At 39.6% G+C, this 21,167-nt stretch overlaps 1 protein-coding gene across 1 annotated transcript in view; it reads right to left on the bottom strand.

The window, feature by feature from the left end:
- Nucleotides 1-21,167, bottom strand: part of LOC123366201 (muscular LMNA interacting protein) — a 159,776-nt gene that overhangs the window by 21,101 nt on the left and 117,508 nt on the right. The window contains exons 12-13 of the mRNA XM_045009425.1: nt 16,256-16,381; nt 4,164-4,352 (exon numbers count right to left, since the gene is read on the bottom strand). Coding sequence (XP_044865360.1) covers nt 4,164-4,352; nt 16,256-16,381 — 315 coding nt within the window. The remainder of the gene's footprint in view (nt 1-4,163; nt 4,353-16,255; nt 16,382-21,167) is intronic.

Below are 21,167 nucleotides of genomic sequence, written 5' to 3'. Positions count from 1 at the left end.
CTTGCGGTCCCCACCAGCAGACGGAAGATTTGGCCACCGGAAGCCTGCCGCTGTGTCACTCGAGAGCCACACTCAGCTTTGGTAATTATCAAGGGTTGGGGGTGTTTTACTAACTTGTTGCGGACGTGTGTAAGCGCTTGAGACTAAGTAAAGTTTAGCTTTAAGTGAAAGCACTCTTGTGTTGTCCTGTTTGTGCCAGCCATCTATCGGTCGGCCGGCCGTGTCTTCCCTGATTTATTTCCTGACACACCTCTCACAGAGTAAAAGTTACCAAGAGCTTTGGGTTAAAAGAACCCTGGGTAACAAGAGCAGTGAGCAAGGACAGCTCACACCTCTCAGAGCTGTTTCCGGCTCTCTCCAGGCATCACTGCATTGGTTACACTCAGGTCACACATATGAACTTTTTTCCCCACAATCACAAGGATCAGAAATGTGGTGGTGTGGGGGTTAAATGAAAGCTGAAATTCTGATGTAATCACATGACTCCTAGATTTGGAGACTTATGCACATGCCTAAAGTGCTGGTGCCTTAATCCAGCCCTGATATCACTTAGGAGGGAAAGAAGAAGAAAAGAGAAGCAGATATTACAAGTAGGGATAGCAATAACCTTATCTTACTTGTGGTCTTTTAAGATACAGGAGCAGTGATAAGAACAACAATGCTGGAGGGCACAGAGTCCACCCAGATCAGAATCAATTTATCTAATGTGGGAAACCCATCTTTATTTAGGACTAGCTGCACAGGGATGGAATGAAGGAGCAAAGACTCTTTCCACCACTTGCACCAGTCTGTGACAAATACAGCCCCTGCAATTTCCTGGCATTAGAGCCAAAAAACCCTGTAAAATCTGTTATGAATTTATCAGCCTAAAAACTCATAATCTATTATTATATTGTACGAATAATAACTAAATCTGTATTGTCTGTGTGTCTGACTATCAACTAAGCTCCAGTCCTGCTGCTGGATCCACGTGGGCGCAGAGATATTTGCCTCTGAAAATCCAGTTAGAGGATCAGAGCCTAAAACAGAATTAACATGGCCTCCTGCCTGTCTAATCAACATATTATTAATCCCTGTATCTTTTTGTTAATGTATTTCAGATAAAAACACCTGCTGTCTGCAGGTGCCCTGAGTCTCCAAAGGAAGTGATAAACACTCTAAAGATCACAAAAACCTAGCAGGCAGATACTAATCCACAGAAAGTGATCATCCTGTTTTTCATAAAGCTAACTTAAAAGGAAATTCCTTTAAGATAATTTTTAAATAAATGTTCAGAGTGAAGAATGGCATTCACTGAAATATGCTGCATACTTTCAATTGTGTGTTCAAAGTACACCTCTACCACGATATAATGCAACCCGATATAATACGAATTTGGATATAACGCAGTAAAGCAATGCTCCGGCGGGGCAGGGCTGCACACTCCAGTGGATGAAAGCAAGTTTGATATAACGCAGTTTCACCTATAATGTGGTAAGATTTTTTGGCTCCCAAGGACAGTGTTATATCGAGGTAGAGGTATATATTTCTAAATGTTTCCAGGAGCTTCTGGCAGTGAGTCTCTCTAATGGAGAACCTGCTGAAACAAAGTGCAACATATACGAGTCTAGTTTCAGAGTGGTAGCCATGTTAGTCTGTATCAGCAAAAAGAATGAGGAGTACTTGTGGACACAAATCAGACGTCAAGAATTATAACATTAAAAAACCAGTCGGAGACCACTTCTACCTCCCTGGTCACTTGATTACAGACCTCAAAGTCGCAACACTCCAACAAAAAAAACTTCAAAAACAGTCTCCAACAAGAAACTGCAGAATTGGAATTAATTTGCAAACTGGACACCATAAAGTTAGGCTTGAATAAAGTCTGGAAGTGGATGGATCATTACACAAGTAAAACCTATTTCCCCATGATAATTTTCCCCTACTGTTACTCACACCTTCTTGTCAACTGCTGGAAATGGGCCATCCTGATTATCACTACAAAAGTTTTTTTTCTCCTGCTGATAATAGCCCACCTTAACTGATTACTCTCATTATAGTTAGTATGGCAACACCCATTTTTTCATGTCCTCTGTGTATATATATCTTCCTCCTGTATTTTCCACTGCACGCATCCGATCAATTGGGTTTTAGCCCATGAAAGCTTATGCTCACTATATATGAGTCTAGAAATTCTTCCTTTGGATACCGACCTGCTCTTCAATATTCAGTGGCCAAGTTAATTTAAATGCAGCTGGATTGCAGTAGAAGAGATTAACTGAGCCAGTCTGACTATCTTTAGAATATGCTGCAAGAGCCAGCTTTTTGCCAGAATTTTATCGATGCAACAAAAATCTCGCGCTCTGTTTTGCCTGAGTCAATACTACAGGATATAGTCCCATGGAGCATAAATTTTCAACTTTATAATAATAGACTCTGTACTATGTTCTTAACTAAAGGAAATAATGAAAAACAAGGAAGTCTATAATAGCAACTATCCAACAAGAATGGATGTGCTCAGTGAAGCTGCTTGTTCTTTATATTGTGACAAAATGGCCGATGTTGGTATGGTGGGTTGAGCTTTTCTTGGCAGGGGGGCTAGGACACCACCCCTTGCTCCTGGTCTTGGGGCGCCAAGGGCCCCGCTAGTGGCCCAGGAAGGTGGTAGAGAAGGGAAGCGGGGAAAGGGTCTGGGTTTGCTCCTCATTCTGAGCCCCAACCCCTCTCAACCACTGCAGGTTTCTTACTCTCTTCCCCCTTGGGTAGGGTTACCCTCGGTCCTTGATGCTGGGGGAGGAAGTCTCCCTGCTCTGCTGTGGCAGGATCTCCCTTCCTCCAGTTCTCTTGTCTTTCAATTCTCAGCAACACACCTCCATGCTCCAGTCCTCTCTCCTTCCTCAACTTTATTAGGTTCCTGACAGGGCCTTATTTGGCTACAGATGCTCCAATTAACCTGTAGTAAACTTCCCTAGTCTATAGGGAACCATGCCTTAATTAGCCTAGGGCTTATATATCTCCCCTCTTCCACTGCCCCCGACCCTGCTGTATCACAATATTAATAAGGATTTTGAGTTGATTACCTATGTCTCAGGAACATCCCTCTTTCTTTTCAAGCTCAGGGTGTCTTACACTCTCTAGAAATGCCTTTGGTGTTGATTAGTGGTAGCAAATTCCCACTTTAGAACAAAAGATTCATTCTTCTGCTATGGCCGTATCATAGAATCATAGACGATTAGGGTTGGAAGAGATCTCAGGAGGTCATCTAGTCCAACCCCCTTCTCAAAAACAGGACCAACACCAACTAAATCATCCCAGCCAGGGCTTTGTCAAGACAGGCCTTAAAAACCTCTAAGGATGGAGATTCCACCACCTCCTTAAGTAACCCATTCCAGTGAAATAGTTTTTCCTAATATCCAACCTAGACCTCCCCCACTGCAACTTGAGACCATTGCTCCTTGTTCTGCCATCTGCCACCAATGAGAACAGCCTAGCTCTATCCTCTTTGGAACCCCCCTTCAGGTAGTTGAAGGCTGCTATCAAATCCCCCCTCACTCTTCTCTTCTAAAGACTAAATAAGCCCAGTTCCCTTAGCCTCTCCTCATAAGTCATGTGCCCCAGCCCCTTAATCATTTTCGTTGCCCTCCGCTGGACTCTTTCCAATTTGTCCCCATCCTTTCTGTAGTGGGTGTCCCAAAACTGAATGCAATAGTCCAGATGTGGCCTCACCAGTGCTGAATACAGGTGAATAATCACTTCCCTCGATCTGCTAGCACTGCTCCTACTAATGCAGTCCAATATGTCGTTAGCTTTCTTGGCAACAAGGCACATTGTTGACTCATATCCAGCTTCTCATTCACTGTAATCCTCCACATGCTCTTTTCATCAAATCACTTTTAAAGAAATGCAGACTGTATGTCTCAGGGCAAGGATAGGATTAACTTTCATGTCATATTGGGTTAAGCCTTTTGGCCAGTTTTTGTTTCAGAAGTATTTAGACACTTAACAGCCATTGATTTCAATGAGGGTTAAGCATCTCCTGGGCAGCTCACCTCTCCCAACATAGGGGTGTGGTCTAAAGCCACAGCTGAACTCCATCCACTTGTAAAATTTATTTTCCAGTGCAGCAGAAGAATGCTGAATTACATCAGACATAACACAAGACAATAGCAGCACCGAAGGCTCACCTTATTATACAAAGCGTTGTGACTGTAAGGCCTATAAGAACTCTCATGAACATCACATAAGATGGAAGACAAATGACTGAAGGGCCCGGGGGTTAGACAGTCAGCATGGCAGATAGACTGTGGATGTAATTGGGACTTAGTTGGAGGGATCAATTTAGTCGGATATAGAGGATGGAGGGGAGTGTTGTCCTAGAGAGAAGAAAAGCATATAAAGAGTTTGATTAGTAAACAAAAAAAGAAGCCTTGTGCAGAAAAGCAAATTGTCTTCTTGGTTACTTCACTGCAGCTCCACTGATGTTAATATGATTGCACCAGTGTAACCAAGGTGGGAGTTGGGCCAGAATAAAAGCCTAAATAGTCTGGAGACTTTTTGAGGTGGGATGCCTTGGTAGCAGAAGTGCTCAGAAAACAAACAATATTTGACAAATACTGTGATGTTTTTATTTCTAATCATTTTCGTTGCCCACCGCTGGACTGATTTATTATACAAGAGAAAAGTTAGAGTTAACCAAATTTATATTAGGTAATATAAATTTAAAGCATACACAAAAACTTTCCATCCATTTTATTCTGAATGTTTAGTGTAATTACATTAGGGAAGGTACACGCACATGAAACTTCCCTCCTCAATACTTTCAGCTTTTTTGAGTAATCAATAAGACAGAAAATGGATTTTACAAGCTCTTTTCAGCTGACACATTTAAGATCACTTGAAATGATTCTCCAAACATTTTTAATAAAAAAGTTAGAGATGGATGCAGGGGGCTATTCTTTTCTGGCAAAATCTTAATCATGTTTTGCCATTGCTTTGATAAATCAAAATCTCTTCATCTGCTCTCCTCCACTTCCAGTCTAATTATGAGGTGGGAGTTTGATTTGGTCATCGAAGCCCTCCCATTTATAGTGCCTGGAGATGCCATATAACAGGAATCTTTGTAATTGTAGCAATCAGCTCCAGGGTGAGATAATATACTATTCACATACATAATGTAAGGCCATAGATATAGTGAGTATAGAAAACAAGTGGCTGTTGGACCCGATAGAAAAAAAAACCCAGTCAGAAAGGTAGAAGGAAATAGACACCTGACAGATATCAGTGTCCACCAACACTGCATGCTGCCGTTCTTCAGAATAATCCCTATTCCATCAGTGACACAAAATGTGGACAAAGTTCCTTTTGGCTTTGTTTCAAATTAAGTTTCATTCCTCTCTGGTTCAGCATGGTTCCAAATGGGTTTTCTTTTAAAGATAAAGAATAGGACTGCTCTTATTCTTAATATTCTTATTTATAAAGAGCTGTAAATGTGCGCAGTTCTCTAGGACCCTATTATTAGTTGTTGTTGGTACATTATATTTTCAAAAGAAAAACCATCAGAATTCAATCCTCCAATGGAGCCTATGGTGAAGCCAGCATGTTAGGAGTAGTACAAAAATTATATTATTTATTCAAATTTGCAACCTAAATTAAAATAATTTATTTTTATTTTATGGTGTTCTTTTCAATGGGGGATGTCCACAGATTAATGTGTTATTATGAGATCATGCTCCATTTCATAGCTGCTGTATGGAAGAAGAAAAAAAAAAGAAAGAAAGAAAAGCAAACCGCTCTATCCTATTTTCATTCTAAATAGGGCTGTCGAGCGATTTAAAAAATTAATCACATGATTAAAAAAATTAATTGCAATTAATCGTACTGTTAAACAATAATAGAATACCGTTTATTTAATTTTTTGGATGTTTTCTAAATTTTCAAATATATTGATTTCAATTATAAGACAATACAAAGTGTACACTGCTCACTTATATATATATATATATAAGTTTTACATTGTTTTGTGTTTGAATGCAGTTATTTTTGTATATAATTCTAAGTTTGTAAGTTCAAAAGAGATTGTACTACAGTTGTAATGGGGGGAATTGAAAAATGCTATTTCTTTTATCATTTTTACAGTGCAAATATTTGTAATAAAAATAATATAAAGGAAGCACTGTGCACTTTGTATTCTGTGCTGTAACTGAAATCAATATATTTGAAAATGTAGAAAAACATCCACAAATATTTAATACATTTCAATTGGTATTCTATTGTTTAACAGTTCAATTAAAGCTGCAATTAATTGTGATTAATTAACATGAGTTAACTGTGATTAATCGACAGCCCTATTTCTAAATCATGCAAGTGTATAATACATATCCACAGATGAAAAAAATACAGGGAGTCCTTGAACAGCTGCATAAGACATGGTGTTAACCAACTTGTTATGCCCATAAAGGTCTTAGCATCCACAAGACACAAAATCTATCATTTTGATACTTTCATGAAAATTGAGTCTGTCAGTCATTCATTAGCATTTGTAAATAATGCACACTCTCCACTAGCAAATATATCTTTTAAAGCAGCCTTGCAGAATCATCATTAAAATGTACCAGCCAAAGAACAAAGTCTATTCCCATGATGAGGAAAATGCTAAAAAATATGATATTGAACCATCAAAAACTTACTCATCCATTTAATGGGCATATAGAATTCTTAAACAATTAAAGGCTCAGAAAACGTAGGCACTGAACCTCAATGTTTCCATAATTAACCAGCCCCATAAAAATATTAAAATCTATCTTTATTGCTGAAAATATAACTGTGTTTTCAGAAGGGAAAGGTAACTTCATGGTACATTAATTGATTAAATAGGTAAATGGTGATAGTAACCTCAGTGAATGGTCACCGCTAAAAGCTACAGTTCTCTTCTGAAAAACAGCAAATCAGTATGAGCCATTACAAGAAAAAGCCAAAATAAAATCAATGTTTTCCCTGAATACATACATGTTACTGGCACATGGGCATACAGGCAGAACCAAAACATTGATAAAAAGAGCACCACCCATTTGTATAATTCTACATCTTTTCCAGGGGAATTTTAACAAATTAAGGAACTCCATTTAATTTAGCCTCAAAAAATGATCAGCACACCATTTCAACATTGCCAAAATGCAAGTTCATTCAAAGCACAACAAAATATTATTTTCCTACTTTACATAATATGATCCTACAAATGAAGACTCTCGGGTAAAGGTAGAAGATGAATAATGCAAAAGCACTTATGTGAAGAACTGCATGAAAAATGCTGAACTTAAAAGCAAATTTTAATATTTTTGTTGTAAGGACAAAGATATTTTCCATATGGAGCAGTTTTGCCTGTCCCATTATAAGTGAAAAAACTACTCTCTGCCGTACAAATTATGAGATCCACACAGGAAGTGGTGGAGCTGAAGATCACCAAATACAGCTGGCTGCATCACTAGGTCTCAAACTGAATGTCACCCACATGATCACCAGTGCTCATTGTCAAACGGGGAGGCGTGACAGGAAAGGGAAGGAGGTAGTGCAGATGTCTAAGAAAAATCAGAAGAGAAGAGTAAATACAGTTGACACTATTTAGAACATCACCTACTCTATCTCCCCTTAAGTTCTATCATGTCAAGGAATTCCTCTCTCTGTCTCATGTATGCGAAGGAGAATGTTAGCAACATGAGTTGGAAAGGGAAATGTGGGGAGACTGTGATATTGTAAGGACAGGGAAGGAATACAAAAAGAGAAAGAACAGAAAGATTAACTTTTTTTAAAAGGAAGTTAAAGATTTCCAAAGCCCCAATTTCTGTGGAAAAGGGGGAAAGATGGAGACAATAAAAAAAATCTTTGTTTTCAATTACATCAGACAATGTTGCAGTATTCTGTCTTATCTAAGAAATTCTATAGTGAGTCAAAGATTTGAGCAAGCAAAAATGATCGTCAACATCACTGTGTAAAAAGCTATTTAACTATTGTGACAGCAAGTAAAAAAGTGAAATGAATCAAAGGCTCCACTGGTAAGGACATTAAGGGAAGTACCATGCATGAAAAAATGTGAGGAAATCATATTTTAGCAGCCATAGGGAAATAAAAAGGTGAGATGGTCAAGTTTTATAGCTAGATGAGCTGCTTACATCAAAGAGTAATCCAGTGAGTCTGTACAAGTAGCAGTGCTTGAATATTAAAAATAAAATCTCAAATATTTTATTGAATAAATGTACTAAGTTCAGTTCACTATGTTTCAGAGATGAACGTTATTCATATGTATTCAGACAACTCTAGATTTTCATGAAAATATCTGTAAATCTCCCCAAAATTACAAATTTTGGCTCAAGTGACTATTTGTCTGAAAATTCATACTGGATAAGAGGTGTTCTCCTGATTCATTCATGGACTCCAGTAGAGATATGCCAATTGACACCAACTGAGGATCAGATACTCATTCACTATACTATGACATCCCTGAATTATGTTTCCTTTACACATACCACTACCAACTCCTTCTCCATTTCAGGTGATAAACACTTCACAATTAAAAATCCCTGTAAAATTACAAGTCTTTTACAGTAGACTTATGGAATTCCATATGCCATGATTAATATGTTCATTTTATCACCCACTAAAATAAACTGAAATTTTCTTTTATATAGAGAAAGCAGAATTTAACATTCATCATGAAATATAGCCTTTTCCTTCTGGTGAATTCAGTAGTCTATTTGTTAGAAGCAGCAAAGAATCCTGTGGCACCTTATAGACTAACAGACGTTTTGCAGCATGAGCTTTCGTGGGTGAATACCCACTTCTTCGGATGCAAGAAGTGAGTATTCACCCACGAAAGCTCATGCTGCAAAACGTCTGTTAGTCTATAAGGTGCCACAGGATTCTTTGCTGCTTCTGCAGAACCAGACTAACATGGCTACCCCTCTGATATTTGTTAGAAGTTGATCATTTGGTTTTCCTTTAGTTTTTGTCAAACAACCATATTTCTAAACAGTTTTGTTAGTTTCCTCAAACTTTTGTAATATTACTGAAAACATATATTACTTAAATGTATCTCTAAAATTCTGTTTATTTTTTTTAAACAGCTAAAAATTTCCCAACTTAGTGATATAACAGATGCATTAATGATATTGTACGACTCTACATAGTGCAAAATAACTTTTGGAACCAGATGCAGCCAGCTATCACATAAATTGATGACTCAGAAGGCCTACAAATATATTTTATATAAAGGGCAGGATTTTCAAATATGCTAAGCATTAGCCTAACTTTGCTCCTATTGAAGGCAACAGTAAAACTCCTATTGAAAGCTAGGCGAAAGCTGAAAGCTTATGAACATTTTACTCATGTAGCATAAATCTGGGTAACTGTTAATATTTTTGTAAATAAAACAAAAATTCAATAAAAATGATTCTATATTTTAAACAAACTTATTTTTATTTAAGATATGCCTATACACAACAACAAGCATATATACACACTAGGGCTGTTGATTTAATTGCAGTTAACTCACGCGATTAACTAAAAAAAATTAATCATAATTAAAAACATTAATCACAATTAATCGCAGTTTTAATCACATTTTTTAAATAGAATACCAATTGAAATTTATTACATATTTTGGATGTTTTTCTACATTTTCAAATATATTGATTTAAATTACAACACAGAGTACAAAGTACATGGCTCACTTTATATTATTATTTTGATTATAAATATTTGCATTTAAAAATGATAAACAAAAGAAAGAGTATTTTTCAATTCACCTCATACAAGTACTGTAGTGCAATCTCTTTATCGTGAAAGTACAACTTACAAATGTAGATTTTTTTTTGTTACATAACTGCACGCAAAAACAAAACAATGCAAAACTTTAGAGCCTACAAGTCCACTCAGTCCTACTTCTCATTCAGCCAATTTCTAAGACAAACAAGTTTGTTTACATTTATGGAGGATAATGCTGCCCACTTCTTATTTACAATGTCACCATAAAGTGAGAGCAAGCATTCACATGGGACTTTTGTAGCCAGCATTTCGAGGTATTTACATGCCAGATGAGCTAAACATTCATACGTCCCTTCATGCTTTGGCCACCATTCCAGAGGATATGCTTCCATGCAGATGATGTTTGTTAAAAAATAATGTGTTCATTACATTTGTGACTGAACTCCTTGGGGGAGAATTGTATGTCTCCGACTGTTTTACCTGCATTCTGCCATATATTTCATGTTATAGTAATCTTGGATTATGACTCAGCACATGTTCATTTTAAGAACACTTTCACTGCAGATTTGACAAAACACAAAGAAGGTACCAATGTTAGATTTCTAAAGATAGCACTCGACCCAAGGTTTAAGAATCTGAAGTGCCTTCCAAAATCTCAGAGGGACAAGGTGTGGAGCATGCTTTCAGAATTCTTAAAAGAGCAATACTCCAATGCAGAAACTACAGAACCCGAACCATCAAAAAAGAAAATCAACCTTCTCCTGATGGCATCAGACTCAGATGATGACAATGAACATGCATCGGTCCTCACCGCTTTGCACTGTTATCGAGCAGAACCCATCATCAGTATGGACGCGTTTTGAAAGTTCAACTTTCACAATAAAGAGATTGCACTACAGTACTTTTATTAGTGAGTTGAAAAATACTATATCTTTTGGGTTTTTTCAGTGCAAATATTTGTAATAAAAAATAAATATAAAGTGAGCACTGTACACTTTGTATTCTGTTATAATTCAAATCAATATATTTGAAAATGTAGAAAACATCCACAAATATTTAAAATAAATGGCATTCTATTATTGTTTAACATTGTGATTAATTGTAATTATTTTTTTTAATCGCTTGACAGCCCTAGTACACACCAAAGTATACATCATCACAAATAGGACTTAGGTCCATATATAATTCCCCTAAATGACATAAATTAATTTATCTCCATAATAAACCTCAAATATAAGAAAGACTGCTGAACAGAGATATAAAGTCCAACATGTCTTTATTTCAAGTTACAGAGCTCGGAGACTGCATTGTTACTTCATCAACAAAATGCCCACTGCACTGGATCAAATTAATTAATCAGCTGAGGGGAGGGGTAAATTACACCTCTTATTCAGCAAGGTCCCTTTCGCTTTGTTTAGAGCGGTATTTCTCAATCAGTGGCTTGCTGAGGGGTAACAAAGGCAATCAAGGGAGACATGGGGTGCTGAATATTTTAGTACAATCTAAAGTAAACTGACTCCTCACACACCCTTTTTATTCAAGGTCAAATATTCTCTGTCAAACTCTCAAAACACACACAAATAAATTATATGTGCTTATTGTTATCATTGGTACATTTTTACTCTTACTTTGATAGAAAATGTAAGGGGACCAGGAAAATTTTTTACTTTAAATAAGGAGTAGCCAACCTGAAAAGGTTGAGAGCCGCTGACTTAGACTAGGAAAAGTAGTGAAGGTTAGGTTAGTTAATCCTCCCCACTCCTCCTAGTCTGACAAAGCCATCACATCTCATGGTGATACTAAGGCCCTGTCCAGGATAGGAAAATGAAGTGTGGTTTGCAAACATGTTTGCCAACATATGTTCATTAAGATGTTTAAAACACCACTTAGCACCAAGGGATGGCAGAGATTGTGGTGTTTAAAATTGTGGTAGTTGGTTGTGGTCAACCCTAAAGTCAACCATAAAGGGAAGCATGTGTTCCTCTCTGCAACAAACCATCTCAGCATCCAATGGTCCTGTGCCTATAAGCACAATAGAGCTTATGTACATATATAAAATAATTCCAATATTAAGATCAAAATGATTGGCTGAGGTTTAATCTAGAGTAAAGAAAGTAGATTAAAGGATAAGCTACAGAGTAATAAATGTAAATTGAGAGTTTTGCCATTGACATCAATTGATGCCCACAGAGAAACTAGGCAGATTTGGACCCTACAGACTTAATCCTATACATAAGGGCACTCAGCCTTTTAAATAAATAGTAATAAAGCAGTCAGGAATATTCAGCTAATCACTGCAAAAGATATCATGCTGAGAAGAGCTTGCTGGAAATTTTATAACACAACAGTTTTTTGTCAGAAAACACTAATTCATCAAAATAAGCTTTTTGCAGAAATATGAAAGTTTAATTGACACCTTTTCAGGTCCAAGATGAAATTTCTGGTCAAAACCAGCATGAGTGGAGGGGAGGAATGGAGATGGGATGGCGGAGAGGGAGGGGGGGAGAGAGAGACTCATCCCAGAGTAACGAGGTGATTGGGGCACTCGTGGGAGAACCAAGTTCATGTCACACCTCGCCTGATTCTCTCATATTCCAGGTGAGTGCCCTTACCATCAGACTATTCTGGGATGGTGTGACGTTCCCCTCCTCTGGTGTTATCTGGACTGGTGATCTACTAGGCCTCTCCAATCCTTGACTCTGGGAGCCAGCCTTACCCTGCTCTGCTGTGAGAACCCCCACTTCTAAGCTGTTCACGCACAGCCTCTGGCATGTAAGCTGCTCCCAGTTACTTGATGGGAGTCGCTGGGGTCGGGGGGTCTAGCTCTGCTTCTCTAGCAGGTCCAGTTGGTGTTTTCATTCTCTCTCTCTTTCTCTTTTTTCCTGCTCTCTTACTCTTTCTTCTCTCTCTTTCTCTTCCATAGCCCTTCTGTGTGCAGTTTCTTCTCTGCCTGACTCTTTCTTTTTCTTTTATCTCCAGTTCTTTCAGTTGCAGTAATCTCTGGTGCTCCTGCTCCTTTCCTGCTCCAACTTTGCAATCACTTCACTGCTTTCACTCATTTTCCTGCTTTTCTGTTCCTACTTCCCTTTCCCGAAATAAGCAAACAGAAAATAACAAAACTGTGACCTCCTCCTGACTGTTCTTAGCTACTGCACTTAAGATTCACTTAAAATCACAAATATCAGTGCTTAAACTGTGACCTTCACTTGGAGTAACAAGCCGTACATACACCTGGCTTGCTGCACCCTTGTGATGTTCCCCTCTGATGTTATCTGGACTGGTGACCTACTAGGCCTCTCCAATCCCGATTCTGGGAGCCAGCCTTACCCTGCTCAGCTGTGAGAACCCCCACTCCTGGGCTGTTCACCCATAACCTCTGACATGTAAGCTTCTCCCAGCTACTTGCAAGCAAATGACTAGCCAATATCTCTGGTCCCAGACACAACCCTAGGAACCTCCATCTTGCAGTGTCCAGTTATACCCGCTGGATGCTGCAAGCTTATATGAGTTTGTCAATTTAACAAAGAAATTGATATGCACCAGGCTTGTTATCCCAAGGGGAACCTATGACACACTTCAAATCAAATGCACTGCTTCAGGTAGAATAAACAAACAAATTTATTAACTATGAAAGATAGATTTTAAGTGATTATAAGTCAAAGCACAACAAGTCAGATTTGGTCAACTGAAATAAAAGCAAAACGCATTCTAAGCTGATCTTAATACTTTCAATGTCCTTAAAAACTTGGATGCTTCTCACCACAGGCTGGCTGGTTACTTTTCAGTCAGGCTCCCCCCTCTGGCCAGCGTTTCAGTTGCTTGGTGGTGGTGTCTGTAGATGTAGGTGGGAGAGAGAGAGAGAGAGTATGGCAAAATGTCTCTCCCTTTTATCATGTCCTTTCTTTCCCCTTGACTTTGCCCCCCCTTTCAAAGTCAGGTGAGCATTACCTCATCACAGCCCCACACTGACCAAAGGAAGGGGGTGACTCCCATGAGGGTCTAACAGATTCTTTTGCTGCTGCCTAAACCAATGTCCATTGTTCCTGTGAGGCTGGGCTGGGTTTGTCCCATCCATGCCCTGATGAGGTGTGAACTGACTCTCTGTTCTTGGAGAGGTTTTGCATGGGCTTGCTTTAAGCCATGAGGATACAGTTTCAGCCTCATAACTATATATATGAAATTGTAACCTATAACCTTACTATAATATTACTGTAAAATTACTATAACATCACTATAACAACCATGCTCAGTACATTATGAGCCTTCTGAAGACACCTAACATGACAAACTTTGCATTGGATACCACACAATCATTTTATAAAGATGAACATGGGGGTGTAGGGTGTTCCCCCAAGGTACAGAGCATCACAGATGGATCTCTCTCAGTCTCTCTTGTACGACCTGTTCTACTACATATACATTTTTAAATATTCAATGGGCCAATGAAAGAAACTTGACTCTATAGCCCTGTGATTAGGGCACTAACCTTGTGTGTGGTTAGACAGCTATTTGAAATTGGATCTCCCACATCCCATGTGAGTCGCTAACCACCTGACTATTCTAGGGTGGGTCTGCCTCTCCCACATTCTCTCATTTTCTATTAAACTTTTTCAAAGGACTCAATTTCATCCTGTTGTGGAACAGGAAAAAATTTTAAATCTCAAAAATGTTTGTAGATAAGGAAAACCGTTTCTTACTCAGATCTAGACTCATAGAAACATGGGCTTAGAAAGGACTGCAAGGGTCATCTAGTCTAACCCTCTGTCAAGAGGCAGGATTTGTTGTATCTAAACCATCCAAGATGAATGGCTATCCAAACTTCCCTGGGCAGTCTGCTCTATTGTCCTACTGTTCTTACAGTTAGGAAGTTTTTCCTAAAATTTAATTTAAACCTGCTATGCTGTAGTTTGAACCTATTGCCTCTTGTCCTGCCCTCTGTGGCAAAAGAGAACAATTTTTCTCCATCTTTTTTATGGCAGTCTTTCAAGTATTTGAAGACCACTATCATGTCCCCCCTTAATCTCCTCTTTTCCATATTAAACATACCCAGTTCCTTCAGCCTTTGCTCATATGGCTTGCATTTCATTCATTTGATCATCTTTGTTGCTTGCTTCTGGATCCAGTCCAGTTTCTCTACATCATTTCTATATAGCGGTGACCAAAATTGAACACAGTACTCCAGCTGAGTTCTAAGCAGTGCTGACTACTGCAGTGCTATCATTGCCGTGACTTGCATGCTATGCCTCTGTTAAAGCAATGCAAAACTACATTTGCTTTTTTTGCAACAGCATCACATTGTTGATTCAAATTCCAAGTGTTATTTCCCATGGTCAAACAGCTCTAGAGACAAACCCTATATTTTATAAAGATGCATTTATGATAACACATGCAGAGGATGTTGGATCCCATATATTACAGACAATAGGCCAGACTTAGCTCTGATTTACACCGGTGCAACTCTATTGGGAAAGTCAATGGAGCCAACCTAGTGCAAATAAGAGTAGAATTGTGGGGAGGGAGACAGTTAAAATAAAATTCTTTCTTTTTTAAGTGTTTTTAACAACAAAGCTTTTTAATTATTACTTTTTTGTTGCTAAAGTGATTAAAATGTGATTAGAAGGCCCCAGAGCTAGGAAGAATTTAATTATAAAAGGTGCCTTGTTCACATTTCGTCTGCCAAGAGAACTGCTCAGCATTGTGATCCTCTACAACCTACCAGATGGATGATTCACAGCATACTGTGTAAGTTAATTGGAAGCTTCTCCAGGAATTTAATTACATATTGTGGTAAAGGTTTTAATTCAAAGTAATACATACAAACACATATTTACCTATATAGATTGATAGATTCGCACACATATAGTTGCTTTGAGACAGTGGCCGTCCCAACTCAGTAAATAGCTCAGCAATGAAAAATACTGTATTATCACTACAAGTTCTCTTAATGACCCTACAAGATGTTCTTAAAGACATTACACAAAGTGGCATGTTTGATACTGGAAGCAAAGTTTGATTTTAAATTGATATGGGTCACAAATTATCAAAAATAGGGGCTGGTTATCTAATCATGCAGTTCTTGTTTATGTTACGCTTTGTATCAGGACACAATAACTTGCCAGTAGATGGTTCTGTATAAGGTTACAAAGCCTTCTAGTCTTAACGAGTCCATGTCTTAAAAAATTTCATAGAGATGTTACAAAATGACCATGATCATAATTCATTAATATACAGGCTGGATATTCATATACAGGCTATTTCCCCCTCTTTTAAAAGCCAGAGAGAAGGAGCTAAGCCACTGGATAATATGAAATGGAACATCATCTGGGCTGATACAATTTTAATAGTAAAGTATTTAAATATAAAATGGGAGGGTGGTGTCTAAATTGCTGCTATTTAATATATATATATATACACACATAAATAAACAAGAATCCAAGATTCAACTTCATCAGCTTCTTAGGAAACTGACAACCACTACAAATTCAGGGGGGTGGGGGTGATTTTTCAATAAAGCACTCACCTGCTCAATATCTGGATCTCTGGTTTCTTCAAGGTATTTTTTGAAAGGGTTTGGTTGATAGGGCTCCTCCGTTTTTAATAAGATTTTTGTTTTCATTGGCCCTGGACGAATAACACCAGGCTTTGTCTAGATCCATAGCGAGCATGGGGGAAAAAATAATAGAAATTTAAAAACCTGAAGTAGTAACAGATTATAGAAAATGATATTTATTTTTGGACATTCTAATTCCAGTTTTATTGAAGTTACCATATTTCAAAAGATGACATTTAAAAAAATATACAAGGACCAAAATCATTCAATTCCTCATTGACTGGCCTGTTTTTGTTTCAGAATATGGAGAAAGGTGACACCAGTTGTGATTTTGCAGTCACAGGAAGCTCTTAATTAAGATATATTTGTTATCAACCCAAAGGATAGAAACTAGCCTGCCTATCAAACTATTGTTTCTGCCACCTCTTGCTGCTGCTCAACTGCATCCTAATAACTTCATCAAGTCATGGATTATGTATAACCACATCTGTTTACAGACAGCAAATTCCAGCATGAACTTTTCAAAAAGACACCGCAAAATGAAAAGAAAACCCACACAATAAAGAAGGGTAACAGATGATGCAAGTATATTAACTAATAACTTTCACCAATGCATGGTAAGAAAGCACTTTTTATAAAGGCCAGACTTAAACTCTGGCCAAATATCATATGAGCTTTCCCAACATACTAACCAAGAACTTGAAACACACTATGAACAGCGTCAGCAAACAACCATTTGCACAAATGCAATTAGGCTTTACAGTACTAACATCTCAACTTATTCATCCTTCAGTCACTGGAGACCAATAAAGGAAGAAATGAATGGAAAAGAATAATTGTTTACTCTACAAAGTACAGCTGGCTGAAAAACAATAATTCCAGTTTGTGAAAATTTTCAAAATTTGTTCTACGTCAGGTTGGGAGAAAAAGATTCACTCTCTCCATGAAGAGCATTCACCCTGGATGTAGGGGACCCAGGTTTAAGTCCCTGATCTGTCTGATTCAGAGCAAGGCTTTAAACCTGGGTTGGCCACATTCCAACAGGAGTTACCTATTGTGGGCTATTGTGGAATCTGTCTGTCTCTTCCTTCTCTTTCCTCTGCCTCAAGTGAAGCTGTTTGTTGGGTGCTGTGTGCACAAGCTGGGTTTCTGTTAGTCTATGTTTGTTTTTTTCTTTTGTTACTTGCCGTTTCCTTTCTTTTACAGGTGTTATTGGTTCCCTCCCCTTTTTCCTTGGGGCTGAGGAGGTTTTCTCCATAGAGTCCACTTCAGATGGATTTAGTGGTTTGATCTGCAAGCATGGGGTTTGGTGTGTGCCTGCTGCCTCCTGCACTGTGGAGGACGTGTTGCTGAGTGTAGGTAAGGTTATTTAAAATCTGCCTCTTGAATGAGCAAATCCATAGTGATTTTCCTGGCCAAGGAGCAGTTTGTGAATTGTTTGGTACAAGAGGGACTCTGGGTCAAGGAGTCTTTTGTGCAAATATTTCCCTTGTTTACTCCTGCTAATAAAGGAGTTTTTTTCAATGTCATCCCCTTCCTTCACAATGAGAAGTGTCTGATTTCCCCCATTCTGGGAAGGGTAGTTTCTGCTGGTGGGATGATTCAGCTAGCCTGGAATAACCCAGATGTGAGACATTTTATGATGTTAAATTACCCTGAACAGCCCCTGAACTTCATTTTAAAGCACCACATGGATGGGATGGATTATAGAATGTTTGCTACCTCTAAAAACATTAAATGTTTCCTGTCATTTGAGGGGTTCCTGCCCACACATTGCTGGCTTGGGGCTCACTGGTAAGAATGTGGGACCCCAGGATAGTGGGGAGAGGGCTGGGACTTCAAGGGACCGCCTGCATCTGCACTGCCAGATTCTATCTTCCCCTCCCTTGCCATATGGGGTCTGTGTTGTCCAGAAAGCAGACCCCCACCCTTCCCTAGAAAAACCCTCTGTTGTGACTCCATAACCTGTGCTTGTACAGAAGCAAGTCCTGGAGGTTGAGCAGCACCTCCCTGCAGAGTAAGTAGAGGGGTTCTAGAGATGGGGGTGAAGAACAGATGGATTTATGTGGGACTGTGTTTAAAAGGGCTAAGACTTTGGAGGCCCCTGAGCTGCTGGCAGTGGCTGAGGATGGAGCAGTGTGCCCTGAGAAGGAGGATAACATTGTGTTTGGTGGTAGCTCTGTGCCTGGAGCTCCCAGTGCACTACTGTCTTCCCGTGGTATGGTGAGTCCTCAAGCCCCGAATCCTGCATGCTGCAGTGATGATGCTGGGTCCAGCCTCGGGTGGGGCAGCCTACCCCTCTTGGGAAAATAGGTATACCAGCTGCCCACACTGAGTCTTTCTCCTTCATAAATGATGAGAGTATTGCAATGACAGCTCAATGTTCTTCTCAGCTGGTGGAGTCTGAGGAAGCTGAAGAGGAGGATGATGATCTCTGCAACTCCTTATTGGTTCCTGATGTTCCAGTCCATCAGCTAGATATGAAAGGTGGGCACTGTGTGGGGGAGATTAGTGATGTTTTGGATAGCACCAAAGGGAAGCAGGGTTCTGAGGTTGAGGCCTATTTCCCTGATTTACCACACTTTGTTCACTCAGCTGCCCTGGTCTTGAGAGATATCCTGGTTGATGATAGGCCACACTCCCATTTTAAGAAGTTGTTGAGAAAGGTGAGGAAGCATGCAGGGATTGTTCAAGATATATCAGTCTACCCATGGCTTGTTTTGTTCAAAATACTTTCCATCCCACTTTCCATTGTCGCTCTGCTGCTTGACTCTCTCCTTCTAGTCTCCATGGTGCTGCTAGGGGCTAGACTGGATGAAGGCCAGCATGAATATGATTGTTCAGTCTTCCATGTCTCCCACTCATTTGTCTGGTCATCATGATGCCTCTCAGTATTTCTCTCCCTCATCCTGCCTGTGCTTCCCACTGGTGCTTTAATACCAAATTGTTACAGGACCTGGATTTCACCCAGTTATTTGCTGTGTTTTGGAAGCATTGGCAACAGCACAAGCCTATGTCTGAGTCCTTGAGACAGTAGTGGAATGTCAGAAAGGTCCAGATCCAAATGTTCTGCCAGCAGTATACCCAGCCTGCCCTGTGGTCCTTGTATCATGAGTGCCCTGGAGTGCCTTGCGCCTTTTTGGGAATGTTGATATGGGAAACCCAGTGCAGATTCCCCAAACCTTAACTGAGAAGTACCAGCTCCTGAGGAGCTTGGAAGGAGCAAGGAACTCTGGTTAAGGTCCGTTTTACTCAGTTCCATGAAAATGATGCTCCCTTCAAGCTTCTTTTTCAGGTTAGAGAAAAAGTCTACAAACCACGGGCAGGATTTTTGCCTCTGGCTGCCAAATGGTCATCTGACAGCTGAGCCTGCTGAGATCTGGAAAGCAGCTTTTGCTTTTTACAGTACTCAGTACTCACCTGAAGCCTGTGATGTCCTGGCAATGGCAGAGCTGCACCAGGGGTTGCCCCATCTGACTGGTGAGGAAAAGCAGTGCCTGGACACCTCGCTGTGGCTACAGGAGCTCTCTGGTGCAGTCCAGCAGCTCCCTATAGCCAAGGCTGCTATATATCAATTGGCTGCCATCTTAATTTTACAAGCATTTCTGGCATGTTATTGGTCCTGACTTTTTTCCAGTAGTGCTGGAGTGTGCCCAGGAGATAGCACTGCCCCTCAGTTGCCACAGGGTAGCGATCAACCTGCTGCACAAAAAAGGGGACCTTTCTGACTTTGACTTATGGAACTGGACACCTATTTCTTTTCTCTGTTCTGATTCTAAGATTTTATCCAGGGCCTTAGCCAACTGACTGTAGGACTGTCTGGACTCTGATACATGCTGATCAAACATATTGTATTCCTAAACACTGTATTTTGGATCATTTGTTTTTAATTCATTATATTTTTAATGTGAGCAAACGTAGTCTAGATGTGGGGCTTATTTCAATGGACCAGAAGAAGGCTTTCGTTAACCATAGTTAGCTTTTAAAAACATTAGAAGCTTTTGAGATTGGGCCAGTGTTCTCTTCATATGGTTCTTTATTGTACCATAAAGTTTTTAGTGTTTTTAAGATTAATGGGGGTCTTAGACACTGCTTTCTAGTTCACAGAGGCATTCATCAGGGGTGTCCTCTGTCTGGGATGCTGTATGCTTTTAGTTTGGAGCCATTCCTGCACCTCTGCAGAAGCTGTCTGACAGGCCTTTCCATGCCAGGGTGCCAGATGCTTTCCCAGTTTGTCTGTCAGCCTAAGCTGCTGATATCTCAGTTTTTATTGTGACAAGCAGGCATTTTGCACTTGTTTACAAGCGTATGTACAAGCACCTTCTACCTGTATTAACAGGGCTCAGAGCATTTCAATCTTACAGGGTCCTTGGCAGTGTAGCAGTCCCCCTTTGTGGCCCCAGCAATCCAATGGGGCACCTTTGGATGTTGCAAGTTTTTGTTGGATGTGAATGCTATATGCTAAGGAACTGGGAGGGGGCTGAGGAGAAGGTACAAGGCCACCTGCAGAAATGGCCTGGCTCCTTCCTGGATTCTCTTTTCAGGGACAGGTTTTGATTGCCAAAATCTTGTGGCCTTAATCTTATGGCACTGGACTGTGTCTCTGCACCCTCCCGTGGGCCTTTTGGACTAGATTCAATGGTATATAAATAATTTATTTTTAATAATTACCACTGACTGTACCCTGCTTTGCTGTTCCTGCTATTGGATAAAGGGAGCCAGGGACTCACTGATTTAACCAGCAGGGTGGTGGCCTTTCATCGCCAGTCTGCTCAATGGTTACTTTACTCTGACTGCCCATGGGCCTACAAATCGCTTGCTGTTTCTCTCCTCTGTCGTGCTGGGAAGATGGGCTTTGAGTCTCACCTATTTTTGTTGGCAC

Source organism: Mauremys mutica, chromosome 3, assembly GCF_020497125.1.
Source record: "Mauremys mutica isolate MM-2020 ecotype Southern chromosome 3, ASM2049712v1, whole genome shotgun sequence".
NCBI lineage: Eukaryota > Metazoa > Chordata > Testudines > Geoemydidae > Mauremys > Mauremys mutica.
This window is presented reverse-complemented; position numbering and strand designations above follow the sequence as displayed.